Source organism: Cavia porcellus, unplaced genomic scaffold (genome assembly GCF_034190915.1).
Source record: "Cavia porcellus strain 051 isolate PalLab524CR breed Dunkin Hartley unplaced genomic scaffold, mCavPor4.1 scaffold_1, whole genome shotgun sequence".
Taxonomy (NCBI): domain Eukaryota; kingdom Metazoa; phylum Chordata; class Mammalia; order Rodentia; family Caviidae; genus Cavia; species Cavia porcellus.
In genome coordinates this window covers 128,828,498-128,853,841 of record NW_026947484.1, presented here as the reverse complement: position 1 = coordinate 128,853,841, position 25,344 = coordinate 128,828,498, and the positions used below count along the sequence as shown (strand labels likewise).

General features: G+C 37.4%; 1 protein-coding gene across 1 annotated transcript; it reads right to left on the bottom strand.

The window, feature by feature from the left end:
* Window positions 1-15,541: 15,541 nt before the first annotated feature.
* Prpf38b (pre-mRNA processing factor 38B) lies at window positions 15,542-25,344 on the bottom strand. The gene is made up of 6 exons (XM_003479189.5): window positions 24,771-25,344; window positions 22,063-22,131; window positions 21,684-21,835; window positions 21,546-21,606; window positions 18,772-18,995; window positions 15,542-18,114 (listed from the first exon to the last, which is right to left on the bottom strand). The coding sequence occupies exons 1-6, from the start codon at window positions 25,047-25,049 to the stop codon at window positions 17,268-17,270; spliced, it is 1,632 nt and encodes a 543-aa protein (XP_003479237.1). The 5' UTR covers window positions 25,050-25,344; the 3' UTR covers window positions 15,542-17,267.

Here is a 25,344-nt window from a genome sequence, read left to right as displayed (position 1 = left end):
TCTTATTGAGGATTTTTACATCTATGTTCATTGGGAAGGATGGACAGTAGTTCTCCTTGGTTGAGTCCTTCTCTGGTTTTAGTGTCAGAATAATGCTTGCTTCCAGAAATGAATTTGGGAGTATTGCTTCCCTTTCAACTTCATTAAAGAGTTTGAGAAGTAGCAGTACTAGGTGTCACTAAATTTCTCGTAGAATTCAGCAGTGAATCAGGGCCTGGACTTTTCTTTGTTGGCAGGGTTTTAATTACATCTCCAATTTCATTGATCGATATTGGTTTATTTAGAACTTTTATATGTTTTTGATTCAGCTTTGCTAATTCATGTGGGATCTATCTATTTCATTTTTTATTTTATTAGAATACAATTTCTCAAAGTAGGTATAAATGATCTTCTGGACTTTTAAGGGTTGCATTGTTATTTTACCCTTTTCATTTCTAATTAGATAGATTTAAATTTTTCCTTTATTTGATAAGGTTGGCTATTGGTTTGTCAATTTTATTTAATCTTTCAATGAACCAACTGTTCAATTCATTGGTTCTTTGTATGATTTTTTAGTCTTCATTGAATTGATTTCTGCTCTGATCTTTTATTATTTTTTTTTTGGTCTTTTTCGTTTTTATCAATACCAGGGATCAAACTCACGACTGCCTGCTTGCAAGGCAGGCATTTATGCTGCTAAGCTAAATCCCCAGCCCTTCTGCTCTGATCTTAATAATTTCCTCCCTGTGATGAGCTTTGGGCTTGACTTGCTTTTTTTTTTTTTCTCTACAAGTTTGAGGTTCAACATAAAATGTTTATTTTAGCTTATTCTGTTTTCCTGATATGGGTATTCACCATAATGAATTTCCTTCATAAGACTGCTTTCATTGTGTCTATAAGTTCTGGTATGCTGTATTGGCATTATTAATTGTAGAAACTGCATAATTTCTTCTCTAATTTCATCTGTGGCCCATAGGTTGTTAAAGAGGGTGTTATTTAATTTTCATGTGTGTATGAAGTTATTGTGGTTCCTTTGACAGTGATTTCCAATTTCATTGTTCTGTGCTCTGATAGTATAAATGGGAACATTGCAATTCCTTTGCATTTACTGAAGCATGTTCTGTGAGCTAGTATATGGTCTATTTTGGAGATTACCCCAAGTGCAGCTGAAAATAATGTGACTTTTGATGTTGTGGGATGGAACACTCTGTGGACATCAATACGTCCATTTGTTCAAAAATTTGGTTCAGTTCTAATATTTCATTGCTAATATTTTACCTAGTTCATCTATTTGTGACAATAGAGTATTGATATCTTCCAGTGCAATTATATTAGTGCTTATTTGATTTTTTCCACTAATATTTGTTTTATATAGTTGGGTGCACTGATATTTAGTGCGTATATATTTATGATTGTTATCTCTTCCTGTTAGATTATTCCCTTTACAAGCAATGTAGTGATCTTTTCTCTCATCATGTTTAGTCATTGCTGGGGAAACTAAGAGTAGGATGAGTTGTATTTCACTTGGATTTGTGTATAATTAGTCAAGTATGCTACAGAGAGACCACAGCAAGGAGGTTGAGATGTTTATTAAAGAACTGATTTGTATTATTTGGTAATGAAAATGAAGTGAGAAATAACAAGATGAGGCATCTCACTGCAGAGGAGAGTGAAAAGCTTGGAAGGGTAACAGACTGAAGGACCTAGGGGACTCTAAGAACTGCTGAACAGGATGTTAGAACAGGAACAATAGCAGTTAAATAAAAAAAATGAAGACAAGTGTATTTTGGTTCATACTTTCAGAGGCTTCTGTCCATGGTCTCTTGGGCCAGTTACCTTTGGGTCTGTGACTGTTAATCCATATTTTTGAACTTCATCAGATTAATAAATGCCTAGTTGGTCATTAAAACACACTCCCTGGTGTGTTTGGTAGGCCAAGGGGGCATATCCTTTCTTGGGTACTATATATGATGTGGTCGCTTGCCTGTTCTCCTCTGGTGCTGTTCCCCTGGTATGCTCTCCAGGTGCCAGGAACTAAGCAGCTTTGCTCTAGCATGTCCTTCTACCATGACATTCCCATCTTATGGCCAGATGACTGTGAACAGAATTTTCCCACTTAAACCTTTCCTCCTTTCCTGGTAGTGTCCACCAGGAAATCTGACTAATACAGGATCTGTGAAGAAGTAGATCATAGTGGGATATATGTAATAAAGCAGAACTGTTCATTTTATGCAGAGGTAAACAAAGAAACAGGAAGTGGTTGGGTACCTTTGGGTTCCCTTCAAGGGAATAGAACTAGTAACCAAACTTCCTCTCCCTGTACCTCTCTTTCTAAAAGTTCCACCATCTCCCAGTAGCACCAGCGACTAAGCACTAAGCCTTCAATACATGGCCTTTGGGCAACACTGAGGACCCCTATTACAGCAAGGCCATTAAATTCTGTAAGTATTTGAAGTACTAGGGGAGGATCTCCCAAGGTCTATGGATGAGATGAACAATCAAGAGATGGTAGATAGTATAATCAGATGACATGAATTTTAAAGGAAGTATGGTAGAAAGTTTAAGAAAGAGGAGTTCCAGTAAAGATGGCGGATAGATAAGAGCAGAATACAGAGGCTCCCTGAGACAGACAACTCAGATACCAAAATAACACATCGTGGAGTGTCCCAGACAGGAGATAGATCCTCTCAATGCAGGAAGAAACTAAAGTGAATAGAAACAGTCAAACATGCAGTCCTGGGGCTACTATTAAGGCAGCTAAGATTCCGTGCTCTTGTGTGTCTGAATTCCCACTGCTTTGACTTGCTGGAACTGCAGTTGCCCTGAATTGCAGTTGCACTGAAGTTGGAGGTTGGCAAGCCCAACGGAGAACGGAGCCAGCAAGGGACCTGCATTGATCTGCAGTGAGTGCCGGGAATAAAACCCTTGCACGGGAAAGGGTCACCAATGGAATGACATTTTGGAATTGGGCACGACTGGCAAGAACAAGGAAAGCAGTGACTTCAGTCAGTTGTTCCCTTCCCAGAATAGATTGGTGGGGTATCTTGGCCTGGGTCACGCCTCTGGCTGAGACCCGATAAGTTGTCTCAAACCAATTCCCTATGAGCGGCTCACATTAACACAGTAAGGGCCTCAGCAGGTTGACTGATCTGGAGGGGAGGAACCAGCATATGCTGCCCCTGTTTGCACTTCAATAACACATTGGAGTGGGCAGAATTACCTAGCCAGTGCACTTCAGAAGAACCATAACCAATAAGGAAAGGAACTGGGACCGCCTCTATATGCCTGTATGGAAGAAACCAAAAACATGAGAAGAGGAAGCAACAACAACAACAAAAAATCCCCAGCCCCCAACCTTGAGAACATTGATCCAGGAGACATAAATACAAAAGAGATTGAGGACAACAAACACACAATATCAGACAAGGCATCAATGGACACAAAGAGATATCTTTGGGACTCATAGACGAGTTCAAAAGTGAAATATTTGACCAAGTAAAGCAAGATATAAGTAGATTAATAAAAGAAATGCTAAGCACCTCTCAAGAAGACACAGACAGAAGAATGGAGGAGCACACAAAAAAAGGAGAGAAATGTTTAATGAAGAATATAAAGAAAACATAAGATACATAAAGCAGGTTCAAAGAGATTACCAGAAAATTAAAAACTCCATTGAAAGCTGGCAAAACTGCTTGAAAAAAACTAAGGATAGATTATCCAAACTGGAAGACAGGCTTGCAATGTGTGATTGTGAAAGGAAAAATTTCTTAAAAATAACAAGGAAACAAGCAGTAGCAATACAAAGGCTAGAAGACAACAAGAGGATCTATAACTTAAGAATAAAGAATATGAATGAAGAAGCAGGAGTACAAACAAAGGAACTACAAGGGCTATTCACAGAAATAATTAAGGAAAACTTCCCAAGCATAGGAAAAGGAAATGATATTCAGATGTATGAGGCATACAGAACTCCAACCACCTACAACCAAAACAGAGCTATACCCAGGCATATAATAATCAAGATCCCAGAAATTTGGTATAAGAACAGAATATTTAAAGCCATCAGAGAAAAGAAACAGATCACCTATAAAGGAAAACCCATCAATTTCATGGCAGACTTCTCGACACAGACCATCAAAACAAGAAGAGCTTGGAACGAAGTATTCCAAGCCCTGAAAGAAAATAACCTCCACCCCAGATTGGTGTACCCTGAAAAACTGTCTCTAGATATTAATGGAGAAACAAGATGATTCCAAGACAAAGAGATCTGGGGGAATTCACAACCACCAATCCAGCTCTACAGAGAATACTGAAGGACATTCTAAAGAGAAAGAAAAGTACCAGGATTCCAGGAACCGTGGCAGAAAGGCCTCAATGAGTGGAGCAGAAAGTGGAATGAAAAAGAAAAGCAGACAACTAATGGCAGAAAAAGAGCACAACAGAAATGAGGAAGAGAAGATTGGCTATAATCTCTAATATAGATGGCCTTGGTACACTAAAAGAAAAAGAAAAAAAAGAGAAGCACAGGCAGAGTAGATCACGAGGCAGGGTCCACTGAGATGCTCTTTATAGGAAATATAATTGACCTGAAAAAGGGTTTATGGACCGAAAATCAAATATGAGAAAACAACGTTTTATGTGACAGGGAACCAGAGAGTAATAGGGGCAACTCAACCAGTACCTGAAGATAGGTTGGAAAGATAGTTTTAATAGGTAAAGGAATACAACTAGAGATTCAAGTCCAGGAGGGAGAAGGTTTGGAACCACTCAGGTAAATGGCAGGTTGCCCCCCCCCAATCTAAAAACTGAGGGTGTTAGTGAGACCCAAAAATTCACATTGTACTCTGGGGGAGTGAAAGGGGAGGAATAGTCTTAAAAAAGATGGCAGAGGATATTGTTAATAGTGTATCAGAATTTAAAACCCATATTACTCACACTGCTCTGCTTAGATAGATTTTATTCGGTCTCAGTTTGTCTACTTGCACTAGATCTGAGGACACAGACAGCTATCCCAAAAACAACAGGATATAGTAGAGTAATCATCTTTAATTTCCTATTAACTTAATCTGGAGCCCTGTAAAACTTATACTGTTTTATCATGACTACTCTTAGTTAAATCTGGTTTGTTTGATTGCTGTTTGGTTTGATTTTTATTCAAAACTGTTATGACTGAGAGTATCAAGTCTGAGAATACAGGCAACTATTCTGAAGAGGACAAGATTCACTATGATACCCATTCTGGTTTGACTATTACCTGTTTTTGAAGTTTTACACTATCTACGAAGTTTTGTGTTTATTAATATTGCTATGTACTACTATATTCAATTATACTATGTCTGATGATATAGACAATGCTATTGAAGATAACAAGAGACAACACAGGAACTATGGTAGAACTCCTTATACAATGGTCTTATATGTTTTTTTCATTTCATGTGCTCACTTTGTAACCTAGGCTGGTCTGGAACTCAATGATCCTCCTGCCTCTCGAGTGCTGGGATTACAGACCGGAGCCACCATGCTCTTGAACAACTATTTGTAAGAGGGCAATATGTAATCATGAACTAGTGATTTCTTACTGTTTATTTTTTCTTTGAAAGTATGTATTATTTCTACCTGTTTTATTTGGTCTTTCTTTAAATAAAATTTAAAAAAAAAAGAGGGAGAAACAATGGTCCAGTGCAATGACTTTTAAAAAATGAGTTAAGAAAATTATTATGACATAAACAACATTCCTGGCAAATATCAATTTTTATGTGGTAATTTTGGGTAGTAATTTAGGTAATCTAGGTAATGAATTTATTGAACAATTTCAGTAGGAACCAGTGTAATAAATTTTGTAGTATAAATTTACAGTTTTGAATTATTAAAATTACCAGCTGTCTAAACTTCTTCCAGGTTGAGACTCTACAAAGCAATAAATATATGAATTTAGGTATTGAGGTAAATGGAGTTAAGACAAACAAGAAAGGAAACAGCTGTGGGGCATGTTGGTGCATGCCTGCAATCCTAGCACTTGGGAGACTGAGGTAAGAGGATTACTGAGTTGGAGGCCAGCCTGGGCTGTATAAGTAAGATCAAGGCCAGTGTGAACTGCACAGCGAGACTCTGTCTCAAACAAACAAACAAACCAGCTACAAAAAGACATTTATTGAAATATTATTAGTGTGCTTCTAGGGTGACACTAGAAAATTTAAATTAATTCTTAATATAAAGGCCAGGATATTGTGTGGAAAAAGATAAAAGAGAAGGTCTCCAACGTAAGAGAAATAAAATGTTAAGATGCTACATAAAAATTAGGCTTATTATTTGGTGTATTCTTCTAGATATCAAATTCATAAATTTGCTGAGGGTGACAGAAAACCTGTAACAGTGGTTTACGTGGAAGTCTTTTCTGATATAAAATAGAGGAGGCAACACAGCCAAGAGAAACATGACAACTCAATTCCTTGGGATCCTCTGAGACCCAGTTTTCTTTTGGTTATTCAGCTTGCTAACCTTAGGATGAAGCCTTCTTCTTGGTCCAGCCATCCCATCAAAATTGCAGGCAGGGAAGGCCTGCATTGTGAACTCCACTTAGTGGTGCAAGCACCTCACTTGGAACCTCGTAGGGCTGAGAACCTGTGGTAGGGGCTTGACTGGGCCTTGCCTGGTGACCCCAAGTGGCAGGGGTCTCATCTGTGCTGAATGTCATGAGCCAAAGGCCTGCACAGCAAACTTCACCTAGCCATGCAAGCTCAGCACTTTGCTCGGATCCTGGTAGGGCCCCACCTAGCATCCCCAAACAATTGGGGAGCTTTGCTGTGCTGTGTGGCATCAGATAAAGACCTTCATAGTGTACTCCATCTAGATGTTCAGCCTTGGTACACTTGTTAGAGTCCTGCCCAGCAACCTCAAGCAGCCAGGGAGCTTTAGAGTGCCATGTGGGGTGTGCTAAAGGTCTGCCCAGTGTACTCTTCCCATTTGAGGAGCCTTCCAGTGCCACTAGGAACCAGATAAGGCCTGCTTAAAGACTTCCACTCAACTGGGGAAACTCCCTGTAATAGGGACAGACACCCTCAACCCAGGAAGCACCTAGGAACTGTTAGAGATCTTGCATTCAGCTTGCCCAAGAGAATACAGGAAAATGACAAAATAAAAGAGCAAAATGCAATCTCAAACCTCTAGCCTATCCCAAACAAGCCTAGGAGACATAGACATAGAAGAAAGTGTAAGCCACACACCTGAAACTTCTGAAATGATAGCAACTGAAGTAAAGAAACAATTCCATGAAGCTGTAAAGGAACTCAGATCAGAAATCTCCCAAGTAAGGGAAGAAATGATAAACATAATAAAAGAAATGCTGACCACATCTAAAGAAGACATAGTTTTTAAAAAATTGAGGAGTATTGCAAAAAGATAGAAACCTTGAGTGAACAATGTAAGAATGCAATAGAGTGCATGAAACAGATTCAAAGAGCTATCCAGGAAATTAAAAAATTCTGTCAAAAGCTGGCAAAACCGACTGAATGAATGTGAAGATAGATTTTCAGACATTGAAGACAAGATTGTAGTTAGTGAACAGGAAAGAAAAGATCTTTTAAAAATAACAAGGAGTCAGGAAAGAATAATTCAACAGTTGCAAGATGATGCAAAGAAAAACAATATAATATTGATAGGTATAAACGAAAAAGGTGACAATACAAATGAGATCAAGACCATTTATTGAAGTAATAGCCAAAAACTTCCCCAACATAGGAAAGTGAGCTGACATACAGATAAGTGAAGCATATACAGCTCCATTTAGCCATAACCAAAATAAATCTACACCCAGACATATATTAACATCCCAGAAATTCAACATAAGAACAGAATATTCTTACAGAATAAGCTGTAAGAGACAAGAAACAGAACACCTACAAAGGAAAGCCCATCAGAATCACAGCATACTTCTCAACACAAACAATGAATTCAAGAAGAGCATGCAGTGAAATATTGCAAATCCTAAAGGAAAATGATTTCTAACCCAGATTGATGTACTCTGTAAAACTGTCCTTTAAAACTGATGCAGAAATAAGATACTTCCATGATAATGAACAGCTGAAGAACTTCATGACTACCAAATGCACCCTGCAAAGAATACTGAAAGATATTCTAGATAGACATAAAAATACGACTTCAAGAACACAAACAGAAAAAAACCACCAAGCAAGGCAAACAATTAAACAGAGGGGACAGGTAATGAACCAATAGCAAAAAGGTAATATGAAAAAAATGAGCCAACATATATATCAATTATAACCATTAATGTAAATGGCCTTAATTCACTAAAAAAAGAAACAGACTAGCAGAATGGATCAAGAAACAATATCTATCCATATGCTGTATACAAGAAACCCATCTAACCCAAAAGGAAATTCATAAAACTGAAAGTCAAAGGATGAAAAAAAATACTGCATGCAACAGGAAACCCCACAAAAAAACCTGAAGGGTAGCTATTCTGTTTTCAGAACTTCAAATCAATAATGATCAGAAGAGATAAAGAAGGTCACTACATATTAGTTAGGGAAAAACTTCAAGAGGAAGAGATAACAACCCTAAATATCTATGCACCAAATATGGAAGCACCCAGCTATATAAAACAAGTATGAATAGAAATAAAAAATCAGGTAAGCAATAAAACATTATAATGGGAGACATCCCATTGACACAAAGAGACAGACCAACTAGACAGAAAAACAGCAAAGAACAGAACTGAATCAGACTTGTGAACAAATGGACTTAGTAGACGTGTACAGAGTATTTCACCCAACAACATTAGAATATACATTCTTCTCAGCTTCTCATGGAACATTCTTTAAAATAGACCATATATTAGCCCATAGAACAGCATAAGTAAATGCAAAAGAATCAGAATTATTCCATGCATATTATCTGATTATAGTGCCACAAAACTAGAAATTAATGACAAAAGAAACTTCAAAAACTCCATAAACAAGTTGGAAATTAAATAATAACAAATGAAATTAAATAAAAACACATGGAAATTAAATAATACACTACTGAACAATCAATGGGTCACAGAGGAAATTAAAGAAGAAATTAAACAATATCTACAAGCAAACAAAAATACAAGTTACTGGAATCTTTGGATTGCAATGAAAGCAGTTCTCAGAGGAAAATTCATTGCAGTGAATTCCCACATCAGGAAAACAGAATAAACACATGTCATGGTTTATGTCTGTGTCCCCCAGGCCTCATGAGTTTGAATTGTGCATTTGTTATCCATTCAGTGTCTAGTGCTTGGATAGATGGTGTCAGTGCTCCACCCACAAAGGGGTGGAGCCAGGATGTGATGTAATGGCAGGAAGAAGGTGTGTTTTGCTCTTTGCTGGTTAGAGTTTGCTGTTTGCAGCCACCATGAAAGGTGGACCAGCCATACCCGCCTGCCTGGGAGCCAACTGTGTGTGGACTGAAACCTCCAAAAACTGTAAGAAATAAACCTTTCCATTCCCAACTTGGGCATCCGGTATTTTGTCTCAGCGATGAGGATAAAGAAACTAAGACAACACAAATAAACAATCTGATGCTACACCTCAAACATGTAGAAAAAGATGAGCAAGTCAAGCCCAAAGCCAAAAGAAGGGAGGAAATTATAAAGATCAGGGTAGAAATTAACACAATCAATCCAAGGAATTAATGAATCAGAGAGTTGGTTCTTTGAAAGAATAAATCAAATTGATAAGTCCCTGGCTAACCTTATTTTAAAAAGGAAAGAAAAAGCTCACTTTCATGCAATAAGGAATTAAAAGGGTGAAATCACTACAGATCCTGTGGAAATACAGAAGATCATTCATACATACTTCAAAAATCTCTACCCTCCTAGGTTCAATAACACAGAAGAAATGGACAGATTCCTAGAAACATATGAATTACCAAAGCTAGATCAAGAAGATGTGAAACTGCTGAATAACCCAGTAAATGAAATTGAAAATGTAATTAGAACCTTACCAACAAAGAAAAGCCCAGTACTGATGGATTCATGGTTGAATTCTATAACAAATTCGAGGAAGACTTAATGCCAACACTCCTCAAACTCTTCAATGAAATTTAAAGGGAAGCAATTCTCATTCCTGGAAGCAAATATTACCCTAATACCAAAATCAGAGGAAAAAGAGAACTAACAGGCCAGTCTGCATAATGAACATAGATGCAAAAATCCTCTGGGGGCTAGGGATTTAGCTCAGCGGCATAAGTGCCTGCCTTGCAAGCAGGCAGTCGTGAGTTCGATCCCTGGTACCGATAAAAAGGAAAAAGACCAAACAAACAAACAAACAAACAAAAACGCTCAATAAGATCCTGGCAAACAAAATGCAGCAAATCATCAAGAAGATTATACACCATGACCAACTGGGACTCATCTCAGGAATCCAGGGATGGTTCAACATATGCAAATCAATAAACATAATACACCATATCAATAGAACCACAGACAAGACTTATACGATCATTTCAATAGATGCAGAAAAAGCTTTTAATAAAGTCCAACACTCATTCAGGATAAGAACCCTACAGAAAATTGGAATAGATGGTCTTTACTCAATATGATAAAAACCATCTATGACAAACCAACAGCCAGCATCATATTAAATGGTCAAAAACTGAAACCTTTCACTCTAGAATCAGGAACAAGACAAGGTTATACATTATCACCACTCCTATTCAATATAGTGCTGGAAACATTAGCCAGAGCAATTACACAAGAGAATGAAATAAAAGTAATTAGGAAAGGAAGAAGTTAAATTATTATTATTTGCAGATGACATGATACTCTACATAGAAGGGCCCCAAAACCTCATTGAAAGATTTCTAGATGTAATAACCAAATTCAGTAATGTAGCTGGATATAATGTCAATACTCAAAAATCAATAGCATTTTCGTACACAAACAACAAACTCACTAAGAAAGAAATGAGAAGTCATAATAGCATAAAAAAGATGAAAAACTTATCCTTCACAATAGCATCAAAAATGAAAAACTTAGGGATCAATCTAACAAAGAAAGTAAAAGATCTATTCAGGGATAAGTATAATACTCTGCAAAAAGAAATAGAAGAGGATATCAGAAAATGGAAAGATATTCCTTGTTCATGGATAGCAAGAGCAAAGGGGCCAAATATGTTCCCTGGAGGAAAGAGAGCCTCTTTAATAAGTGGTGCTGGAAAAACTAGCTTTCCATATGCCAAAAACTAGAACTAGACCTATGCCTATCACTGTGTACTAAACTAAAGTCAAAATGGATCAAAGATCTAATATTAAAACAGAAACACTAAATCTGCTGAAAGACAAAGTGGGTAGAAATTTTGAAGACATAGGGTAGGCAGAGAATTCATGAACAAAAATCAAACTGAACAGGAAATACTTCTCAGAACCAATAACTAGGATCTCATCTTATTAAAAAGTTTTTGCATGTCAAAAGAAATCTCTAAGAGTGAAAAGAAAACTCACAAATTGGGAAAAATCTTAGTCAACTGTCCCTCAGACAAAGGCCTTCTATCTAGAACATGTAAAGAATTTTAAAAAATCAGACCCCTGAAATTCAAAGACCCAACGCAAAAATGGGCAAATAAATACATGAAAAGATGTTCAGCATTATTGGTCATTAGAAAAATGCAAATTAAAACCACACTTAGCTTCCAACTCACTCCAGAAAGAATGGCCAAGATCAAGTAAACCACCAAAAACAAATGCTGGAGAGGCTGTGGTGAAAAAGGAACTCTCCTGCACTATTGATGGGAGTATAGACTGCTGCAACCACTGTGGAAATCAGTGTGGAGGTTCCTCAAAAAGCTGAGAAGTCTCATTTGACCGTTATTCTACTTCTTGGTATATTCCCAGAAGAATTGAAAACATCATACCACAATGATACATGTGCACCAATGTTTATAACAGCATAATTTATAATAGCTAAATCTTAGAAACAACCCAAATGCCCATCAACTGAGAAATGGATAAAAAAGACGTGGTATTTTTACACCACAATGGCTTACTACTCAGCTATAAAGAATGATCACATTGAGATGTTTATAAATAAATGGATGTAACTTGAGACCATACTCATAAGTGAAATAAATCCAACTCACGTGTAAATACTATATTATCTTCCTAGTGTAAGAAACCAAAACAGTAAATAAGATACGACATATTCAACAAATATTGTGAAAAGTTGAAAAACTCCTCAAAGGGGAAAAAATAATGAAGTGAGAAAAGAAGGAAGGGAAAAGAAAAAGATATAAATTTGTGTGAAGTATATATATATATATATATATATATATATATATATATATATATACTTCAGATAGCTAAGATGATTGTACTACTAATTCTATTAGTTCTTGGAACAAAAAAGCTAACAGTCATAGGATTAAGTCAATTTTGCATGTCTGTATCTGGTAATCTGTTTTGAAGATAACTGCAAAATAACTATCTTAGTTATGCTTCTACCATCTTGTTTTGAATGCCTATATTGTTATTGTTTTGGGCTCTTCATTAGTGTTATTTGTCCCTTTTGTTTCTTGTTTTTGTTGCATTTTTTGTCTTGCTTTTCCCTCTAATACAGAAAGGTTAGATGTAAATGTATACACTTACACATACCTAGATCTTCTCTTAAAGAGTTTATAGGAATTGATTTTATTACATGTAATGGTATCAAACAGCTGTTTAAAAGAAAATGAGACATTATGGTAGCCATTGCTGATTTCCTATCATCTTGTTTTGAAGTCCAATACTGTCTTTATTGTTTTGATTGGTTTTAGTCCGTTTTCTATTATTGGATTTCAGTGTGTGTGAAGATATAGTCAGCTATTTTGATGAGAACAAAGGATATTGTGGTAGCCATTGCTGATTTTCCTATTGTCTGGTTTTGAGCCTGTAATGTTGTCATTCTTTTATTTTGGGTTTCAGTTTTTTTTGTTTGAATTCATTGTTATGTGATGATAAGCCATTTTGAAGGGAACAAGAAACATTGTGGAGGCCCGTTGATTTCCTGTTGACTTGAAGTTCTGTGTTGCTTGCGTTGTTTGTTGTGGTCTGCTTTGTTCTGTTTCACTTTTGTTTTATTCTCTTCAAAAAAAAATTCCGAACAGCCAAATTCAGTAAAGGAAAGGGAAAGAGAGAGATGCTTTTAAGGTCATCAGTTTCTTCAGAAAGGTTTCTGCTGCATTTACATTCCACTGGTCAGAATTTTGTTTCATAATTATATTGAGCTGGGGTTAGAGGGAGACATGTCTGATCAAATTTTTTTTTTTTGTTTTTGGTACCGGGGAGTGAGACCACTACCTCATGCTGCCAGGCAGGCACTTATGCCACTGAGCTAAAACCCTAGCCCTAAAAAGTCCTTTTCAATGGAAAAAATGAAGAATTGGCATTGGAAAAATCGGCAATCTCTACCACATGAACAAAGGGCAAAAATGGATTAGTATAGAGCAGAACTTTTCCATCCTCGGTATCAGAAGACAAAGAAGATGAAGACAATTTAGAAAAGGAAGAAAACAAAGAGGATGACAATGGCCAAGACAAACAGGAAGATACAGTAGACAAAGATGAAGACGAAGACAAAGACGACGAAGAAGATGAAGACAACAATGAAGACAAAGACGAAGATGAGAGATGAAGATGAGTACAAAGGATATGACAAAGATGAGATGAAGACAGAGAAGAAAAATAAGTAGAACAAACATGGAGAATTGATTGTTCAGGAAAAAATGGGAAGCTATAAGATTAGTGGCTCTAATTCATATTCTAATCTTCCATTATGACACCTCCCTTCTGCACGTGTCAAATAATTTATACCAAGGAAAAGGAACTGTACCTGTAACATCAACTTAAGTAATTGACATTTCTTGTTGGTGAAGGTGGATTAAAATGTGTGTCCTGAAAATGTCAGAGATTCACTGATGAGCCCCCCTGTGCTCAAAATAAACCAAAAGTTAGGCAGCACACATTCCTGTAATTCCAGTATTAGGGGAGGGTGAGATAGGAGGACTGCAAGTTTGAGACTTGAACAACACAGCAAAACCCTGTCTCCCTTCCCCCACCCTACTGGCTACTGGGTTCCAAGGAAAATGGGCCATCCTGAGGAAAATGGAGACTATGTGACTATCCACTGACTAGACTGAAAAAACCTAGAAAGACAACAGGAAGCAAGGCATACTTCTAGGCATAGTGACTTAGATACTGCATTGCTTTCTCATAGCCACTCATTAACTGCTTCTGGTCGTTTCCTGAAGTTTGGCCACTTCTTTAAAACCTTGGAAGGAGCCAGTCTGATTCACTTACATTATTTTCAGTGAACTTACTGGACCGAGTTCTTTATGCCAGACCTTATCGGGGGATCAGATAGTCTGAAGAAGTGGCACCCATGACTGGTATCACCATACACTGTACCATTCAGGGTCCAGTCAGGACACAGAAGACAGTAATTTCAACAGGAAAAGTTTGATATAAAGAATTAACAGACAACATACAATTTATTACTAAGAATAAAGAGAAGTAAAAAAAAAAAAAACAATGGATATTAAGGAACAGGCACTAACTCTAGGATTGAGGGAGAGGGGACAAGTAACAAATTTAAGAGGTTCCCTTGTAAAACAGATTGGCACTTTGTAGGAGAGGGTCCTGCTGTGGAACTTTGGCTGGAGAACAGGGGTTGTCAACCAAATCAACCAAGACACCCCAGTATGTGCTGACACTCACTGGGAAATCTTGGGGTGCTACTGTAAGAGTTGTCAGCTGGAACATTAGTAAAGCTTGGTGGCAAGCTGTCAGGATCTATAGATTTGATGGAAACTCCTCTGGCTTCGCTCAGTGCAATGGTACTGAAACTTGCTGAGTGCCCTTGGATATCCTACTGGCCCCTACGCTATCCAAAGGAATGCATACATGGCAATTCTTCCATCTGCAGTACCCTCTACAGGTGGCTCAATTATGCCAGCTGGCAAAAAAATAAAACTATGACGACCCACTGCACAATCGAGTATGGCCAGAGTGGATTTGGTAGCCAGCTGGTTTGGTAACTTCATGTCCATAAACTAGTATGCTTGCAGATCAAGGAATATTAGATGATTTCCTTTTTTTAAAATGATACTCATAGAATCTTACGGTTTGTTCTAAAATGCTTTCAAGTCAGCTGTTTGTGACAGGCTTAATAATTCCTGTACCCATCTGTATATATTTTCATGTGTGAAATATAGGTGATTTAATAGTAGAAATTCTTTAATAATGCTGAGAATGTAATAATAGATTGTAAGTAGCTACGATGCTATTTTTCAGCTGTTAGTATTCATGCTGTCATGTTCCCTACAATAACAAATGCTATAAATGATTCAGAATGAAATGTCATTTTAGAAATATTTGCAAAACTGTCAAGCAATCTTGTACCATGAAATGATAGAAAAAGACTAAGTATCAGGATGCATTTTCTTCTCACAAAATCAGCTCCCAGAGGTCTAAACTGGGACAGGATGTATCTTGGGTTGGAAGATAACCAGCACTGCAGAGGGGTAAAAAAAAAGAGCATAGCATGTTTGTAGAGGAATTCCTTCATTTAATGAGCTTTTTTCTTAAAATGGAATTAGGTACAAATATCAGCCCACAGTGGAGGACTTCAAGTGGATTTTTGAATGGTGGCTTGAGTGTCCTTCATTGGCCAATGCAACCATTAGGCTAAACAAATGTTGGTGTACTGGAGATCTGTCAGGAACACTTTTATTCCTGGCACTGATGAAACCTGTAATTTTGCACCTATATTTTCTGCTCTAAAAAGAATGAGTCATGAAATTTCCTTTAGGTCTTTGTACAGTCCAAGTGAAATTATGTAAGCACCTTTGATCTGGAACAAATTAATCAAAAGATCACTGCAGTGACACATGACATCCACTAACAAAGTAAAACGCCATTAATAATTATGATAAAGATTGTTGACTATCACGCATACCCAATTCAGTCTAAAAGGTTAAAATTCATTTGTCACATGGACTCTTAAGTATCTGTCTATACAAAATGCAATTCCACCAACTTTTCTGAAATTCCACAATAAAAACTTAAAAAAAAAAGTTAGCAAATGGGGGAAAAGCCAACATCCAGGAGAAAGGATTTAATCCAGTATTTATTCCATTCATGATGGTTCTGTTATCAGAATACAAGTCATAAGAACAATCTATCAAATAATTTGCTGATAGTCTTAAATAATGCAGCACAGCATTACTTTTAATACTTCTTTTCTAGATTAAGTTTAAAAACTCAAACAGCAATCTTCATTATCAAAAAAAGTCTGAATTTAAAAAAAAGACCACTATATCAAGCTGTTTCATAATTTAAGTTTTTTCCACTTATAAAAATGTTTTGGAAGCCTGAGGCTTGAATCTGTTTCTCTACTCATCTGTTCTACCCTCTCCCAACTACATGTTAGTATAGGGTTGCTGCAAGAATGCTAGGATTTAGACATTTTTTTCTTTAATATAGTATTTTAAAAATCTGAGGAAGAATCCAAGAAAAAAAAGATTACATGTCATATAGTTTTTCAAATAAAAAAACAAAAACTAAGTGAATAAAATTTAGGCATACTAACAGTGTCCCTTTGAGGTAGAATGCTAAAAGGACTTTTGATCAAATCACAGCCTAACTTAAACCTCTGCATCTGAAACGTCTTATAAGTTCTCTCTAAAGTTAATTGTGGAGAATATTTAGTATAACATATTAACAAGAGCCTTCCAAGATAATATACAGTGGACAAGAATGTTAATCCTACAACTGTTGCCTTCATGTACACTGAAAGCACATAATTCTCCTATAAGACATTCAAGATCCATTCCTAAAGTCTTTAGCATTCTATTACGAAAAGCACAGCCATGCTAACTTCAGTACAACAAACCATAAGCCCACACCTACAAAACAAAAATAGAATTAGTGGCAGTTTATTGCCTTATACAAATTTAACCAACATGGCAACCATGCCAAAAGAATTAAAACATTTTTTTCAGGACATATGTACAGACTGTACATTTTAAAAACAATAAAAATGCAAGAATGATCTGTGCATCATATAGCAAACTCAACATCTGGGTGAAAACATCAATGCGATAAACGGGATTACAAAGGCACTTCCCTACACAAAAGAAATGAGAATGCAGCCTAAAATAGGGGGCTTGAAGAGTGTGTAACTACTGCACAATCTCAATTTCGAAAAAAAGAAAAAGCAGATTTAATCAAACATTTATAGGATTCAATATGATCCATTTTTACAAAAATTTTCACACAGTCTCATCTTTGTTTTTCTGCTGTTTTTCTTGGCTCTCTCGGTCTATACTTTGGCTCCTCTGTCGATCATGCTTGTCTGACTGGTCCTTACTATCACTGTGATCTCGTTTGTGGGCTCGTTCTTTGCTTCTGCTACGCTTTCTAGTTTTTTCTTTGTTGGGGGTATGTTCCCGTTTTTTTGATTTTTCAACACTGTCAGTTCTTCCTTGACTGCCACTTCTACTTCGTTTATTGGATTTTTCTTTACTTTCGTTTTTATGTTTACTTGATTTCTCTTTGCTTCTGCTTCTACTTCGTTTCCCTGCATTTCTACTTCTACTCCTACTTCTATGTTTCCTTTCTCTGCTTCTACTTCTACTGTGTTTTTTCTCTTTTTTGGAATCTTTTTTGTCATCTCTATGCCTCCTATCATCTTTGTCTTCTTTATGTTTCTTCTCTTCTACCTCACCCCTAATTCTCTGTTCCTTGGATCGTTCTCGCTCCTTTTCTCTGTCATTACCTCTTTCTTTATCATAGTCTCGATCTCGTCTTCTGCCTCTTTCATTTTCTTTCTCTCTTTCCCGATCCCTGTCCCTTCTATCACCTTTTCTATCACGACTGCGACTGCGACTTCTATGCCTTTCCCTACTCCTGCTATGCCTGCGATCTAACCCACGATCAATACTTCGGGATCTTCGCCTTTCTTTTTCTCTTTCTTTGGCTTCGCGCTCTAGTCGTTGACGTTCTTTTTCTCTTTCTAATTCTCTGTCAAAACTAGAAGACCCATGGCCCTCTCGATGATGACTTCTACTTCTTGATCTTCTTGGGGACCTTCGTGGACTCAGTGACCTCCTGGGAGATCTAAGAAAGAGGAAAAGAAGAAGAAAATTCCAATGAATAAAATACACTGTCAAGATTGGAAAGCAGCATGCTCAAGGCCTTGGTTCAATGCTGAGCATCACACAAACAAAAACAGCCAAACATAATGTACAAATTTCATCAACAACATTCAGGTCTCAGAATACATACGCACCAAAAATAATGATTTCTTGTGAGTTGAGGCAGAGGACTTCAAGTTCAACCCTAGTCTGAGCAACTTACCAAAACCCTATCTCAAAAATAAATTGGCTGGAGATATAGTTTCAGTGGCAAAACACTAGACTAGCACATAAAAGGCCCCTGGGTTCAATCCTTAATACCAGTGGGTGGGTGGGGATTGGGAGGGGGGGACATGACTAAAGTTGGGGCGAGGGGTGTGGCTCAGCAAAGAATGTTTGCCTAATATGCAAAAAGCCCTTGTCTAGCTTCCCTAGGACCAAAAAAAATTTTTTGCCCTTAATTTAGATGTACAATTTTGTTGAAAATGCCTTGAAAGAAATACCTTCTTTTGGTGAGAGGCTGTCGCAAACTAATGAGTAGTATAAAAAGTTTCCTAAGAACTTATCATTGATTTCCAAGATTCGTCAGCTTTGTAGAAAGCATCATTTTTTAAAAAAAATATGTAATTTGTTATATTACCTTGAACGTCTGCGTTCAATATGTCTTTCTATTTCTTCAACACCTTCCTTCCCATCTTTCTTTATCTTCCTAGGTCGACTTTTAATCTGTTGATCAATATTCTTCTGAACTGGAACTGGAATTCTTGGGAACAAAGTAGAAAACCATTCTAGTTTTGTGAGAAAAGACCGTAGCATTTCTCCAATCGTCATCACACAGCCTCCACCAGCCTTCACATCTAGGTCCTATGAAACACAAAAGACACCCTAACCGTCAAAAAAGAAAATGTTTCACTATATTTGAATATTTAAAAAAAAAATTTTTTTTATACCATCTGTGGAATCTCAAGTACAAAAATGTTCTAACGGAAAAATTTCAATTTTTTTTTTGCACCCCAATCTAAAAATGAATGACATAGGAAATATTTGGGCTTAGTGTATACATGCAGGTGAGAACAAACCCTGCAGCCTCATGGGCATAAAGGGAACTGATCTCACTCAGTTAACAAGAATACAAAAAAATTCCTTGTATTACTAAGCTATGTGGAATAACTTAAATTTATATTCCACATTTCTACTAAATAACATAGTTCTGTGGACACACTTGGGCACATCATACCTAGCACTGCAACCTAGCTATATATGAACTACTTCAGACAATTCCTGTCTAAAGGTTATCTTTTAAAAGCTATAATATAAAAATGAAGCCCTAGTAAAACTGGAAGCAATAGCAAACCAACTGCCATGAAGCAGTGAGGTTTCTAATTTAAAGTTATGTAGAAAATAAATAAATGAACAAATAATTGGAAACGCATAATCCATGATGACCATTGTCTCTGAAAAGGGTCATTACCGCATGAAGGCCTTCTTGCTATGCCCTCTCACAGCTCAGGACATGTTAGTCAGCTATTGTCAGTCCCAAACCTATAGTGCAAGCACACAAGGAAAGTGAGATTTGTTATCTAAACAGAAAACAAGAGCTAAAGGTAAAACTGCTTGCACTCACACACATTTAAGTGTTCAGATATACAGTATTTCCAAATATAATCGCTGCAGATATCTAAGGAAGAAAACATAAGTTAGCTTAAAGGACCTCAGATTTGTAAACACAATAAAAAACATTAAACAGAAGCATTCAGAAACAAACCCAATACAATTATGCAGAGACGTGCTTTTTGAAGACAAGTGGAGAAACGCTTTAGCTTAAGAATGATCATCTGAAAAGAAAAAAACTAAAGACTGTGATTATCTCCTAAAATATTTTTTGCTTAATTATTAAAACTCAGTAAACAGACAAAAAAATAGAAAAAAATTAAAAACAACAGATTTCTATTAGAATTATTCTTTATTTCAGCCAATTCTCTCTTTGAACTTTGATCTACTTGCCAGGCAAGCGCTTATGCTGCTGAGCTAAATCCCCGGGGCCTCTTTCTTTGAACTTTATAAGTAGGACTACTAAAACAGCACTGTAAGCTTGCTTAATGAACCACAAATGTCATGGTGTGAGTTGATATATGGATAATAATATTGAGTACACGTTGGTATCTAAGCCTTCAAATTAATACAAGCATGATTTAATCTGATTCAGTAGTTTTCTGAAGGAACTTTCTGAACGTAAGTCACAGGCTTTGAATGGCAAAGGAGATTCAAAATTTTAAAAAACCTGAACTACTAAAGAGAAAACTTTTCTGTTCTGTTTGTTTTTGTTGTATTGGGTATTAAAGCCAGGGCCTCAAACATGCTAAGCAACTACTCTATACCAAGCTTTATTTCCAGCCCTTCTTCTTCTTTTTTTTAAATATAGTGTGTGTGGGACACTAGAGTCAGAAAGCAAGAATTATCATGCATGGTGGAGAGTGCCTATAATCCTAGTTACCTAGGTTAGGAGGTTGAGACAAGAGAATAGCAGTTCAAGACTAGCCTGAGTCCAGCAAGACTTCATTAAAAAAACAAGAATAAGCTGGGTGCAGTGGTGCATGCATATAATCTCAGCACTTGGGAGGGCTGAGGCAGGAGGATTACTGCAAATTCAAAGCCTGTCCACGTGACAAAGTGAGTTCAAGGCCAACCTAAACTATACAGTGAAACCCTTACTCAAAAAAAGACACCCCCCCCCCCAATAACAACACACAAAAAAACAAATAACAAAAAAGCCAGGGGTGGCACATTCCTATTGGAAGGCTGAGGCAGGAGAATTGTCATTAGTTCCAGGACTTGGAACTTGAACTTATATAGTGAGACCTTGTCTCCAACAAACCAACCAACCAACCAAAAAAAGGAAAGGCTTGGATTTATTTTGTCACTATCACAAACTCAACTCAGTCTGTTTAAGTCACACCAGCTCTTTAATTATGCAGTTCTGGCAAGTGGAAATACTGATACTTGTAAGAGATTGCAAAGTAAAGCATTAAAATTTCCAGAAGAAAAAACCTCCAGTAAGTATTTGGTGTACACGCCTCTTTCAACCTCAATCTTGGGCACATATCACTATACAAGTCTCTGCCAACTGTACAAGTTAGAATCAGAACAACACACTAAGCATAATTAGGAAGAAAATTTTCACTAATTATCAAAACACATTCACATGACTTTTAAAACAAAACAAAAATTTAAAAGATTTAACTTAAGGTATATAAAAGCCACCAGATCTTAGTAAAAGGACAATAGCTCAAAAGTATGGATGAAATAAATTTAATTACAGAAAATTCTGGAAGACACTAAACCTCCACTGAATAAAAGATGTTAAAAGTATGAGAGTAATCAGAAAAAAATGAATTATTACCCTCGTTGACATACCTCCTCATCATCAAGGAAGGATTCAAACCAATCCCACAGATCTGTAGGGGGCTGGGTATACCTAGAATCAGGAAAAATTTATTAAATTTACGCAAACTAAAATGAGATTATTTAAAATGTAAATAAATGCAGGCTTACCTTATATACATAAATCCAAGGGCTCTAATATATGGAGAGTCAGTGTGTGTTATAAGACCCATCACTTGCTTACGAGTTAGCTTCAGAGTAAATAATTTGTACAATAGGCAAAAAGCAGTAGAAACAATTCCTCCTGTTCCAACACCTCGAACCTTTATAGTAAAGAGTTAAGAAAAAGTAAAATAAGATTTTTAACACACATTAAAAAACCATATTCCAAAACTCAGAATAGAGCATTTAAAAAAACAAAAAAAACACTTTTTCTAATCCTATTTCATTGGAAACTTAACATTTTCTTAAAATTCTAAGATCTGCCAAAAACTTATTTATTTAGTTATCAGACAGAAAAAAACTAAAAAATGCACGTACTTCTACTTACCCCTCCGCACATCCCTGTCTGGCCAGCTGTTTTCCTGCTTCCTTTCTCCCATGGTTCAACATGTGTGACCTGAAAATAGAAAAGAGGAATACAACAAACATTCATACTTTAAATTTTTTGATGTCTGATTAAAGTAAGTCCTAATCAATAATAGAACAACTCTTCCAAAAACATTTTTCATTATGTATGCATTACTTTTCACTAATGTAAATCATCTTTGGAAAAACTGCTTAAGACAAAGAACACCAATAAAACTACTGAGATTTAGTACATGTGCTGCCAAAGCAAGCAAAAATTACTGAGATTTAACAAAATAGGTTTTCAGAGCAGAAATCATGTGGGAATTGGGAAATTTCTAATGCCTCTTATACCTGCAAAGAGTATCTAACATTATTTCAACTTCTGCATCTTATAGCTGTTTAAAAATAAACATTTTCATCTTAAAATGAATTTAAATTTCTAATACTTTTAAATGGAATGACACTTAAGTACTAATTTAAAAATTTTTTAAACCATCAATAGTACAATTTTAAAATGTACACTGTAAAACACCAGAAAAGGAGGAACATTTTCTGAAACTGTATTAAGTTACTTCTGACACAAAATTATGGGACTTTAGATACTTTTTCCACCAGAATAGGTTCATTACTGATTAAAAAGATCAGACCACCAAAGACACATGCAGAGATCATTGTTGTTGTAATTCATTTTCAGCCTAATTATGTAGATTAATCCATTTGCTTCTATAAAATACACTATCAAAAACTGAATGTGAATAGTCATTAGCATATACTAAATATAATAGAAGGCAATATGGTATCATCTTTGCTAAAGTGCGTTTCCTATTTAAAAAAAAAACAGCTGTAGCTAAAAATAGCTTTAAAAAATTCTCTAAAATACAAGTCAAGAAGGTCTTTTGGAAAGACTATTTTTGTTTCTTAAACCAAAAATAAAAAATTGTTCTTACTCTACTTCTAAAAGTGTATTTCCTCCTACATAAGCCAACATTTTATTATAGTCCTTTTCAGTGCTTTAGACAGAAAAGCCTGTATTTAAATTTAAGCACTGCACTATTTTGCCCAACTCTTGCAGTGCTTTACTATTTTCCTCCTCCCTAGGTTGCTGTGTAAGCAATATTTTAATTCCTTAAAGGCCAGCCAATGTAAGCAGAGATGAAACAGAAAAATTAACACACAAAATTGGAAGGCTACACGTTTCAATGGTAAATCTGGTTCATTAGTTTTAACACTGAATACCTGAACCTTACGGTGTTTCACAATACATCTGAAACTAGAAATAAACTTTTCCCTTTCTTACATTAGTAACTGCCTGTTTTAAAATAATCTGCCACAAAAGCAGGAACCCAATTTTCGACTGTTCAAAGTTTATTACATAAACTTAAGGGTTAGATATTTGCCACAGTGCATCCATGCTGAAAAGGCCTTACCTTTTACAAGCTAGTTAAAAACTACTTCACAATATTACAGCTGGACCTACCATACACTCGTTAGAACACCAAATCTGTGTACCCAAAGTTGAACTATATCTCTCAAAATGTTTCCTAAAAAAGCAACTAAAACTTCAAAAATCTTTCAATAACCAAAATACTTCACTGGAGGAAGGGGTAGGCAAAACAAATAAAGAATTCCCTTCTGTTAACATCTCCACATGTATGTTGAGATTACAGAATATGTAGTCTGTCTCAAATTCTAAATGTCAAAATAGTAAATATATTAGATGTTCTAAAGTAGTTAAAGATCACTAAGGCTATTATTAATATTTTTTAAACATAAATTAACCTTACGAGGCCTGGAAGATATTTTTGAAACTACATAATTTGCAGGGAAGTGGAGAAAGCCTATCTAGTTCGTAAAGACCAAAACAAATGGCCGCCAAAAAAAAAAAAAAAATCGAATCAGCTGTTCATTTAACCAGGGAAATGCATTTATGGCGATTGAGCATGATTAATAGTGCATACCTCTACCTGCGACCCTGGGCTGCTCCGAGCCTCGCTGCAAGACTGAGTCAATCCTGCTAACGAAACAAGAACTGAGACAAGAGTGCAGTGAGGAGGCGCCAGGTGAGCTCCCCAGCACAGCCAAGCCAGCACCGACCCTGCCGCAGAAGCCCAGGGCCCAGATAATTCTAAATATGCCCAATGCACAGGTGGCTGAGACCTCATACTCCTGACTTCCTGCTGGGAATATTTCCAGGCCTTCTGTACACCTCTAGCACTGGCACCTCTCCACCCTCAACCCTCCCGCCCCACCCGACACACACGCACTGACCATGTCCCTGTCTGCACTGGAGAGTACCAACGACACCGGGTGAGTGGGAGAAGCGCCAACAAGTTGGCGTTTAGGAGATCCGCATCAAAAGGACTAATTTTAAGTATCTGAAGTGATGAGTAACTTTTGTTACTCTTTTCTTCTCTTCCCTACCCCTCTTGCCCAACACACCCGGAGAGTAGGCAGGAGGTTTGAGGAGGAGGAGAAAGATCGCTAGTGGCGGGCTCTCCTGGCCCTAAAAATCAGAAAAGGAAACGAGGGGGCGGCCCCAGCTGGACCCCTCCCCGACAAGCTACAGGCCGCAGATCCCTTTTAGCCCACCTTTCCCACCCACAAATCCTCGGATCTCGGGGGCCGCCTCCGCCGGTTTCCTCCACATCCCTCTCCCAAACTTACCCCCAAGGCCTAGACGCTTCGTACCTTAAAGTAGATCTCGTCCACCACCTCGTGGTAGGTCTTGAGCTCGTACAGCTGCACTTTGAAGTAAGGCGACGACAGGATGTTGGTCAGGATCATGGGGTTGAGGTTCATGGTCTTCTCGTTACCCCACAGCGGCAGCACATTGCCCTGCTTGCCCGAGACCGCCGGCTTGGTGGCGCCCCCGCCGCCGCACTGCTGCTGCTGCTGCTGGGCCGCGGCCGCGGCCGCCTGGTGCTGCGGCTGCGAGTTGCCTGTCAGCGCCGGGCTGTTGTTAGCCATGTTGCGGCGGAAGGAAGGAGGGAGGGAGAAGGGAGGGGGGAAGGGGGCCAAGCTCGATCTGGCTCCTTGGGACAACGGTCCGGGACTCTACTCCATGGAACGCCGTCAGGAGAAAGAGCCGCCTCGCTGTGCCCCAGCCAGGCGAGGGAGGGCAAGCGGGACGCCGACGAATGGATCTAAAGCCAAAAGCAGAGGCTAAGACGCGGCCGGCGAGAACTCCAGCACAAGACAAGTCGGCGGCCAGGGAGCGCGATCTCTTCCGCCAACTGCCCCTGGGACCAAGATGGCTGCCCCG